Source organism: Anoplophora glabripennis, unplaced genomic scaffold, assembly GCF_000390285.2.
Source record: "Anoplophora glabripennis isolate ALB-LARVAE unplaced genomic scaffold, Agla_2.0 scaffold130, whole genome shotgun sequence".
Taxonomy (NCBI): Eukaryota; Metazoa; Arthropoda; class Insecta; order Coleoptera; family Cerambycidae; genus Anoplophora; species Anoplophora glabripennis.
This window is the reverse complement of record NW_019416297.1, coordinates 1,005,213-1,016,496: the sequence shown is the minus strand read 5'-3', so window position 1 is coordinate 1,016,496 and position 11,284 is coordinate 1,005,213. Positions and strand designations below refer to the sequence as shown.

General features: G+C 32.3%; 1 protein-coding gene across 4 annotated transcripts in view; it reads left to right on the top strand.

Annotated features, from left to right (window-relative positions):
- LOC108904193 overlaps positions 1 to 11,284 on the top strand; it is a 66,198-nt gene that overhangs the window by 8,939 nt on the left and 45,975 nt on the right. For all 4 annotated transcript variants that reach the window (XM_018706646.1, XM_023453973.1, XM_018706645.1 and 1 more), the window contains exon 5: positions 3,602 to 3,871. In XM_018706646.1, coding sequence (XP_018562162.1) covers positions 3,602 to 3,871 — 270 coding nt within the window. The remainder of the gene's footprint in view (positions 1 to 3,601; positions 3,872 to 11,284) is intronic.

The following is an 11,284-nucleotide window of genomic DNA, read 5'->3' as shown; positions in this document are numbered from 1 at the left end:
TACGATTATTATTATTATTATTATTATTATTATTATTATTATTATTATTATATTTTGTCCCGTAACTTTTGTATCTTGAAGTAGCTTTAAACTCTTAATTTATTGAACCTTAAATTGTCTAAAGAGTCTCTTGAACCTACAGGGTGTTAATGAACTTATGTCAAATATTTTTGCCACATGTCCGTTATGTTAAAATGAGGTAAATGCACGGATTTGTGTTGAGTAAAATGTAATTTTAAAATCTAACTTACCTCCACATTGTAAGGAGCCAACTTTTGAGAACTGCTGATTTTCATAGAAGATGTTCGATGTACCCACCATTTCTGCTTCAGCGCGACGTATCCAATTCGCTCGCACGCGTTGCAACATTGCCACGTCCTCTCGAATCGCATTACAAGCTTCCGCGATACGATGTCGCAGTTGATCTATGTCACGAACTTCCGTGGAATACACAATACTTTTCACTACTTTTCACAAATCCCCACAAAAAGAAGTCTAAAGGGATGAGGTTCGGAGACCGGGAGGGTCATCTAATTAGGCTGTCGCGGCCTATCCAGCGATCGGGATAAGTAATATTTAGAAAGTCGCGCACTCTCCGAAAAAAATGAGCGGGGGCTCCGTCATGCGGTAACCACATATTTTGCCGAACATTTAATGGCACGTCTTCCAATAACTCTGGCAAGCGATTTTGCAAAAAATCTAGATATAAGCGTCTGGGTAATTCAAAAGGTCCTATTAAAATGTCATTAACGATACTGGCCCACATGTTCACTGAAAACTGTTGCTGAAAAACACCGAGACGTATTTCGTGTGGATTTTCCAGTGGTGAGTGTTGTGGATGTTACGTACACCATTTCGACTGAAATATGCTTCATCTGTAACAAGTATTTGCGCTGTAAATTGAGGAATTCTTGCATGTTGCTGAAGCAATCATTCGCAAAAACTTTGTCGTAGCGGAAAATCCTCAGGAGAAAGCGCTTGAACACGTTGAATATGAAATGGGTACAACTGAGTTTCTCGTAATGTCTGCCACACAACAGGATGCGAAATATTTACTTGCTGTGCGATATTTCTGGTGCTATGATGCAGATCTTCTTCAACGAGATCTAAGATCATCTTCTCGGCATTTAAGATTCTTAGTGGTCGCCCTGGGCCAACGTCGCAACCTTGACGTGGTTGTACTTCACCGATGTCCAGAATTCTTTGCGCTACAGCAACAAATGTTCGGGGTGCGGGGGCATGTCGTTCAGGATATCTTGCACGGTACACTTGACAAGCTCTGTGGGCATTTTCGTTTGCTTCACCATAAATTATGAACATATAATTTGCTAAATAAATGCGCCATTTTCAAAGGAAAACTTGGAAATACGGCTATTAAATGTACTCTTGAAAAACAGCACAGCAATCACTACAACAATGTATTACAAACCTCGAATACAGTCCGGCTTCATAAGAAACCTACAACTCGTAAAAAGTGTTACAGAATTTTTTGTAAGTACTCGCCGCGATAAAATACGTGTATCTCAGCAGTTTCAAACACAATTTTAATTAGCTGTTTTCTCTATGACCTTAAACTTCCGATACAAGTTTGTAACATCAGTTAACTTAGTTTCTGCTCCATTTTTACTGCTTTAAATTTTTGACATAAGTTTATTAACACCCTATACACCGTGTCCACCTAGTGCGCGTAAGTCCAATATCTAGGTTAATAAAAGATATAACTTATTTTTTTTCTACAGAGTTGCCTACTTTCCCGAGCTGCACAAAATGAAAATATATTTGCATATACAGGGTGTTCAGTTTTTCCTGGGCAGGTACCAACTTAATTTTTTAAAATGGAAACCTATATTTTTATGGTATTATCGAATTAAAAATTAACGGGACTTTGTGTTACGATCCCTATTAAAATATTGATAGTTTTCGAGATAATCGACTTTTCATGTTTTTTCTTATTTTTCGTCACTTCTAGTAGTTTACATAATTATGATTGTATCACAGCTAGAAATTTTTCTTTCAGGAACTGTAGAGTGAAGATGGCTCTTTCAAAAAAACGTATCAAAAGTTGACCTGCGATATAGGTACAGGAGGCAAAAAAAATCGTGCCAAACCTGATAATTTAAAATTTAAAAAACCTCTACTTTTTCAAATAGAACACTCTGTGTTTTATGATTACATTAGATGCCTTTCTGTAGACCCTACAATTTTTTAATAGCTTTCCCTATACCTAAGTTGCGTAGTTTTTGCAAAAAAAAACATTTTTATGTAAAATACCGGATTTGCGCCCGTTCCTTTGTCGGGAAAAATATTGTAAGGGTATTTATTTTAAGTTAGCTTGCGACTATGAGTATTCTTTTTTCAAAATTCTATTCATCCAAATTTTTTAATCTCCAATTTCACTAATAACTTTCCTAACTACGGTAACAGTGCTTGATTTTCAATATGATACGGATGAAACTTCTTCTTCAATATTTTATTTGTCAAGCTTTTGAAAACTCCAAGGTTACTACTAATTTCCTGGCACTAATATTTGGATTTTCAACAGCAGACGCCACAACTTTAAACTAAATATTATCGTTGTTACTTTCATGTCTCCTGGTAGTTTTCTCATAATTCGCATTTGCTGTTCATTCAAACCTTTCCTTCACATTTTCAAAACAGTGGGAATCTCTGTAAATTTGGATTATTTGCTTTGTAAATACGTGCTGCTAGCAAACATTTCCCATATTTTGCTAATTCTTAATCACTTGTAGCGATTTTATGGTTTTTTGATTTTATTTACAAATAAATGGTAACTTTCCATAAAGACTTATTTATTAAACTCAAATATCTAAATTTTTCAGTTATTAATTTTTATTTTAAATAGTGTAGCTAGACAACTAATAAATTTAATAAAAATAAATACCCTTACAATATTTTTCCCGACAAAGGAACGGGCGCAAATCCGGTATTTTACATAAAAATGGTTTTTTTTGCAAAAACTATGCAATTTAGGTATAGGGAAAGCTATTAAAAAATTGTAGTCTACAGAAAGGCATCTAATGAAATCATAAAACACAGGGTGTTCTATTTGAAAAAGTCGAGATTTTTCAAATTTTAAATTATCAGGTTTTGCACGATTTTTTTGCCCCCTGTATATCGCAGGTCAAGTTTTGATACGTTTTTTGAAAGAGCCATCTTCATTCTACAGTTCCTGAAAAAAAAATTTTTGCTGTCATACAGTCATAATTATGTCAACTACTAGAAGTGACGAAACATAAGAAAAAAAAATGAAAAGTCGATTATCTCAAAAACTATCAATATTTTAATAGGGATCATAACACAAAGTCCCGTTAATTTTTCACGTAGAATTCGATAATGCCAAAAAATATAGGTTTCCATTAAAAAAAATTAAGTTGGTACCTGCCCAGGAAAAACTGAACACCCTGTATATGCAAATATATTTTCATTTAGTGCAACTCTGTAGAAAAAAATTAAGTTAAATATTTTATTAACCTAGATATTGGACTTACGCGCACTAGGTGGTCACAGTGTATATGACATATATTTAGAAAACACTTTGCTTGTATTATTTAATATGTTTTTGAAACCATGTGTTTTATAGGTAGATATAAAAGAGAGTAGATCTCTTCTGTTCGTGAGAACTCCTTCCTTGCGTTCCGGGAATGTAATAATTCAAAACAGTAACACGACCCAATTGGACCCTTATGCAAAGGTGAAAATTTCAAATACGTCAGCTGAAGTGAAATTCTATCCAGATATAAATCGCCAGTTAGAGTTTGCTTGTGCAGGGTTAGGAAATAGTGAATTTGACGGATTTGCTGGGCAATTCGTCGTTCAGTACGATATTGATCGTGATCCTCAGGGAGGTGAGGTAAGTATTGCCATCTTATACCTATTACAATCGTTGTTGGAGTTACCAAAAATATATCGTAACTAATCTTAGAAAGTTAAATCTATTGTAAGAGTAGAAAAAACAACAAATTTAGCTTTTCGTATTTTCACGTCTCAAATATCTGTAATATGTGACTGATACAGAGATTCCTTAATCCAAGTAGTTAATGATGTAGGTAGTGTTATAAATTAGTTTATTTTACTTGGTTTGACATTTAATTTATTTTATTGGTCCCACATTGGTTAGAAATACGGGTTGTTTCAGACTTTTTTGTATAACATTCGACACTATATTATTTTCACTAAAATAGTTTATTATATCATTATCCAAAACTTAATTGTTTTCGAGTAAAATAATTATATATTTATGATCTTTTGATTACCAAAGCGTAATTATGACAGTAGAGTATAAATAGCAACATTTATTAAAATTTTAAATAGTAAAACGCATATTCCCGTCTTAAGTGTATTGGAAAACATATTCTGTACGTAAATATTCTCTCGCTAAAACTTAATGAACGCTGGAGCAAATATAGGCAAGTTATTCAGGAAGACCATTTCTAGCTGGACAAACTCTTGTCCAGATTTTTCAGACGTTTTTGAATGCAGGAAATGTGCTCCTATATATTGTAAGACGTGAGCAACATCAAGATGTCGCGTCGGTCCTGAAGTGGAAAAACATATTGTACACCCTGATGAAGCAGATTCTATTCGGTGACTTCCCACCTAGACGAGATTTTTGTGGCTTTTTATCCAAAGCCAAAGAAATTATAATTTTGTTTTTATACTTTATCCATATATGAAGCCGTTTCACACAAAATTGAAACAAAAATACTGTTTTTAAAGTTCAAAATGGAAGTAAACGCAACGATCTGAGTCACGATTGTGCGGTGTTGACAATTTTAAGAAAAGTTAACATATTTTTACGATTTCTTAAAAATGGTCACTTTTGATTGACTGTTTAATATTATTTCTTAAGTTTTTGAAATATACCTGTATTTCATTTTTTGGGTAATATGTTAATATGTTTTTCTTGACGTTATTCAGAATAAATAGGTAGTTTATAACGAACGTTCAAATAAAAACGTGGTCAAGTTGGTTCTGAAAATTTGGACGTAGGGCGTAGCGTATAGCAAATGAACTTAAACGTCATCTGTCAAAGCGCTATATCGCCGCTATCAATTTGAATATTTTCGTTTTAAAAAGCGTTTAAAATGGTGTTTTCTCAAGAACAAAAAGTGTTTATCATAGAGTCCTACTTTAGAAATGGACGCAAGATTGATGGAATATGGAAGTATTCTATTGAGGAATGTTTCATAGAATTTCAAAATCAATTTCCCGGCGTTGTTGAGTACAAAATTTTTCAAAGTGCAGTTCAGCGTTGTGTTAATGTTTTTCGTGAAACGGGCAGTGTAACAAGAAAAGAAGGAAGCGGCCGACCTAAAAAGCGGACTGAAGAATTAAAAGAAAATGTCCAACAAATAATGGAAAATGCGCCAAGAACTTCTGTACGTGTTTTATCACAAATGGTGGGAGTATCAGTCGGTACCTGCCACACAGTGTTAAAAAAAGATTTGCGTTTGTTCTCCTATCGTTTAACTTGTCAGCAAGAACTTCATGAAGTTGATTTTCCGCGACGGGCTGTATTTTGTGAATGGTTTTTAAACAACTACGGTGAACTTCATAATATCACCTTTTTTTCTGATGAAGCCTGGTTTCATTTAAGTGGTTACGTAAACTCACAGAATATGAGAATGTGGTCTTCTGAAAAACCAGATAACTTTTTTGTCGAGGGCCCTCTACACGCTCAAAAAATTGGAGTTTGGTGTGCTCTCAATCGAAGGAGGATTTATGGACCTATTTTTTTTAATGGTACTCTTACTGCGCAAAGGTATAGAGAAGAAATTATCGCTCCTTTTGTTAACCAGCTGGAAGAAAACGAAATTACAAACTTTTACTTTCAACAAGATGGCGCAAGGGCACATACGGCAGGCGAGACGATGAATATGTTGAGGGAAGTTTTCCAAAATCGACTAATAAGTCTCAATGCTGAACATGAATTTCCACCGAGGTCATGTGATATTACGCCGTGTGATTTCTTTTTGTGGCCTTACCTTAAAAACACTATTTTTGAACTGCCTATTCCTGATTTAAACCATCTGCAGGCTCGACTTATAGACAAGATTCGTGAAATTAACAATACCCCGAGCATCTTAGAAAATGTCTTTAATTCTTTGAGGAACAGGTGTGAAAAGTGCTTGGAACAAGGAGGGGGACACTTTCAGCAGCTGCTTTAATTTATTGTTATAACAAGGAGGGGGACACTTTCCGCAGCTCCTTTAATTGTTTGTTATTGTTATCACGATTATTCTTTAAAATAAAGTTATATAGTCATTAACGTTATTGAAACTGACAGCTGCTATACAGCTCGTTGAGAAATGAGGTTAAGTTGGTCGCTATAAGCTACTCCCTACGTCCAATGTGTCAGAGCCAACTTCGACCACGTTTTTATTTGAACGCTCGTTATATACTTTTTACTCTTATAATATTTTTTTACAAATGAATCTAAGAATAATGTACAGGATTTGGTTTTGGAAAATAATGTTATTTATGAGTATAGTATATAAGTATACATTGTGTACCACGATTATGCTCTGAGAAAAACCTTTTTTATTTGCAAATTTATGAGAAAATATCTTTCTTAAAAAAAATCGTTCTTATCCTCAAACTCATAAAAATATTATTGCTCTCCTGACTTTGTAACCAGGATGTTAAATTTAAAAAAAAAAATAAAAGTGACCTCCCCAGCAAAATTCCCCAATCTTCAAATAGTATCTTGCCATTGCCATAATGTCATTAAGCGATATTGTTAGTAATTCCTAGAAAACTGTGAATATGAAGTTTTGATTGTTTTGTAAAGAAAACTATTACTTTATTTCATATCAGTTAGGTAGATTAAGCCCACTTATTATTCTCGAAATTATATTAGAAATGGTATTTAACAAAAAATGGTTTAATTCAGGTCGGTACCTCTAGGAGATCATACAAATTTACATAATTTCTCTTCTATTACTGGATTATGTATTGTATTTAGAGTTATTTTAAATTATGAAATCCTATTAGTTATTATAACACTGCAAATTGTATTGCTCTGTTGAAATCTGTTACAGAGATCGGTACATGCAAAATTCTCAAATTATAATATCACATAGGACTTCAGAATTCAGAATATCTCAACAGAATATTCATAATTCGATAACGAGGCAGGAAAATTCAATAGAATTTTACGACATCCCAAATGTCCCGATCTGAGTTCAATGGATTTTAATTAAATAATAAACATCTGTTTAATAAGCTTCTGGTTTAATCACGTATGTGGTCATTATTTTTGTTTCATAAAATAATCATTACTTCACATTTACGACTATCTTAGTGGTATTCTTCGATATTTAAAAAAATTGGGTACCTACTTTAGTTGTCGCTTCTAATGTTTCCGGTAAGGTCATGTCAAAAATGAAGAAGTCTACAGGGGAGGTCAAAATAGATGTAGTATTTCCGTTTTTTTCCAATCGGGCTTCGTTGTGGAGTTATTCGCCTACAAAGAAAGAAGTTTGAAAAACAAATTCCAATTATAACTTCTAAGCCATTACCATGACAACAATGAAATTTGGGCAATTAAAGTAACTCACGGTAATGTTCATTTCCAAGTTTAAACTGATATTCAATGTGCCTGGATTATACAGGAGCAGACGAAATTATCCATTTAAATTTATACATCTTTGACAGCGTTGCCAAATTTGACATTTGCTTCCATAATTGGATTCCTCTCTCATTTTGCTAAAAAAAAGATATACCGTATATCAATCGATATCTTGTACCGTTTTTGAGAAAATCGAATTTTAATTAACAGCATACAATTTTTTATGACGTACTACAACTATTTTGACCTCCCCTGTATACCCCTTCATTTTTGATATGACCTTTCCGGACACCCTGTACCTATATAAAATTAAGCAAGTAGTCAGTAACATTTGTAAGAGTTTAACGGCAAGTAGAACATATAGTATATAGAAAATATGAGTACCTATAAGAAAAGAAGGAAAAGTCTTTTATTTTTCACTTTTAAAAAAATAATTTTTATTAAATAATTCAGCTAGTAATAGTAATATTATTAATATTACTGTTAATTATTATCTGTAATACACCTACTAAAATGTGTAACAATCTATTGGAAGTAGTTAGGCGAAAACAAATTGAAGGAAGAAATTTACTATGCTTTTCAAGAAAATATACAGGGTGATTCAGAACTTATACAAAGAAATTTTGAATGTACAAAAAAATTTTGTAAAAAGAATCAAGAGAAAATTCGAAAATTATTTAAAAATACACTTCTGTGCGGCACTGGAAACTGGTCCACTGTAAAGCCTGACCTTGCTCAAGGCAAAGCACGCAGTCAGCGGCCAGCACGGCGGCAAAGTGTAATAAAAAATGAACGGACAAAAAAAATTGAAATAATTCCTTTTCTAAGGAAAGAAATAAATAAAATTTTAACACCGATTTTATATCAGCGAATTCTACTGCTTTTTCCATTATTGTTATTATTAATTAATAACCTTAACTTGTGGTTTTAATTAGTAAAATAATTTGACATACCTGATATTACAACAATTGTTTAAAATTTTGTCCACCGACATCTAAACACATTTGGGCCCGTGTTATCCAGTTTATATGAAATAACACAAATGTTGTCTTGCTTCACCATAAATTCAATGCCGAGTTGCTATACACGTAAGCCACTTTTGACAATTGAAAAACTAATGTAAACACTAGCGCAAAAACGTTAATACTAAAATCGTATTTCAGTATTCAAAATCGCCATGGAAAGAAAGCGTATTGCGTACAATAGCCCACCGATGTAAGGGTTGTAAATACTACAACTTCAATATTTTTTTTCTAGGAAACTATAAGAATTTTACAAAAAAAAATATTTTTTTACGATATTGACTCCATTTTTCATAAGCATCTATTCTCAAATTTTTTTGGATAAGTTGTGAATCACCCTGTATGTCCGTTCGATATTTGTTGAGATATAACTCCATTAAGACCCCTGCCTAATTCTCTTGGAATTAACGGCATTCGACACCCGATGTAGAAAGATGGCGAAATTTCAAGGCACGCCCTTGCCGCGGTAAATTGTTAAGTAGTTCCGACAATTTTCTTGGAATTCTATCTCAACAAATATTGTACGGATCGTACTTGTATAAACCGATAAAAGAGAGCACAAAAACAAGCGAAATATTTTAAATTAATCAACTTGAATAACATTAACATGATTTTATAAAGTGATCTGTAAATTATTCGTGTATTTACCCAGTTAACCCCATCTGACCTAATTTGATAATTAATCTTAACAGCTTTGAATCATCTGTTTCGCGGATTACTAACCTAATAAAGTCGCCAACTTGATAATTATTGTATTATTGTTGTAAGATTCTAATTGAATGTTTGTGTTGCAAATTGTTTATTTGCTCATTCATTTATATCAATTATTAACTTTAATTAACTGAAACTGTCGCTTTTCGTAGATTTTTTTTAAATAGAACTGATTTCCTTTATTTCATGATAATTTTTTCTTTAGGTCTATAATAGGTCTACATGGTTTCTTGTAATATACATTTAATATCTTCTGTTTGTTTCCACAAACTTAAACTCCAACAATACAAGAGAATATATTGAAAATTGAATTAATTTGTATTTATTATTTAATGCGAGTAGGATTTTCTGGATGTGATATTTTCGACACTGGCGAATATGAAAACGACTGCAAATATTTCAAACTGATATTCCTTAATGCGAATGCGAAAAATATTAACAAATATTTATTAAATCAAGAATTTCTACTAACAGCAACAGTAATATTAACATATCGACGCGTTACTATGAAAACATGCTATCTAAAATTGTACTTGGAAAAGATATTAGGTACCTAAAATTGTGTGTGGAAAACATGCTACCTCAGATTAAGCTTGAAAAACATGTTAGCTCGGATCATTAAGAAAAAACTTGTTATCTCACACAAAATTAAATTTGACTAGAAATTTAAGTTGCCTGCATTGACGTTGAAATGCACATGGAATTATTGAAACCGTGCTCTTATAATAAACTTATATAATATATTTTTCAAAAAGTAAGGAATATTTATGTTCAGGTATACTGTTTATTTTATTTGTTTCATTCAACATTTTTCAATTAATTTTGTTAACTATTATAAATGATAAATTGTTAATTAAAAAACATAATAATATGCTGCAACACGTACATTACTTGACGTTTTTTGAAATAACAAATTATAAAAAAATAGTGTATACCTTAATATATAAAAATGTTTATTATTACTAAAAATTATTCAATTTTTTTCATACAAGTATGCTTTGATAAAAAAATTAATAGCGCACTCTTATCTGAACTACTCTTCCTTTTATTTTAAAAATAATTTTATATGCCTTAATGCGGACTCCAAGGAGACTGCAATAAAAAGGATTATAGTGAACCAGGCTAGGCTCCAAATCCCGGGTCCGAATCGAAGCTATACCTAGATTATCTTGGCAATTGCTTTTAACTTGCATTCAAATAAAGTATTGATTTTTACACACAGCTTTGTATTTATAAATGCATAATTAAAAATATTAAAAATAATAAGTTTTTTGTGAAATACGGTTTTTACAATCGTTACTTTTCAAATAAGAACAAGATGCAATAATTTGTAGAAAAATATCATTTATTCATAAAATTTCATTAATAGAAGTTAACATAATAGCAAGAATATAAATATAATGTATAAAGTTGAATGATATGTACGATAAACATGCGTACATGGGGAACCGCGGAAACACTATGGTTCCAGGAAAAGACCACAGCAGATTGGCGCCAGGGACTAGATACATATACCTGCGTGTAAGTCCACAAAGGGACTCTCCAACGAACGCTCGCCCCGACTACATTTCTTTTCAATACACATTGTTTTCAATAAAAATACTTTTATTTGGCGTCGAAAGAGAGTTGCACACTGAAAGCTACCCTCAAAATAAATAAATATAAATGGGAACCTTGTCATCTTAAATTTTTAAAAACATAACATTTGTCTATGCAATATTTTTAAAATTAAACTATGGTAGAGACAATGTATGATATAGCCACAAATAACCTTAGAATTTCGACACAGCTATTTTTTTTTGAAAATACTATTAGGGCATTTGATTCCTAATTGTACCTAATTCAAAAATATATGTAGTAGCAATCAATGGCTTTCAAAGTGCGATCGCTAGGCGTAGGAGTGATCCGATAGGAGTGATTCTCATGTCATTGTGTAGGTTAGATCTTTCTGCATATTAGT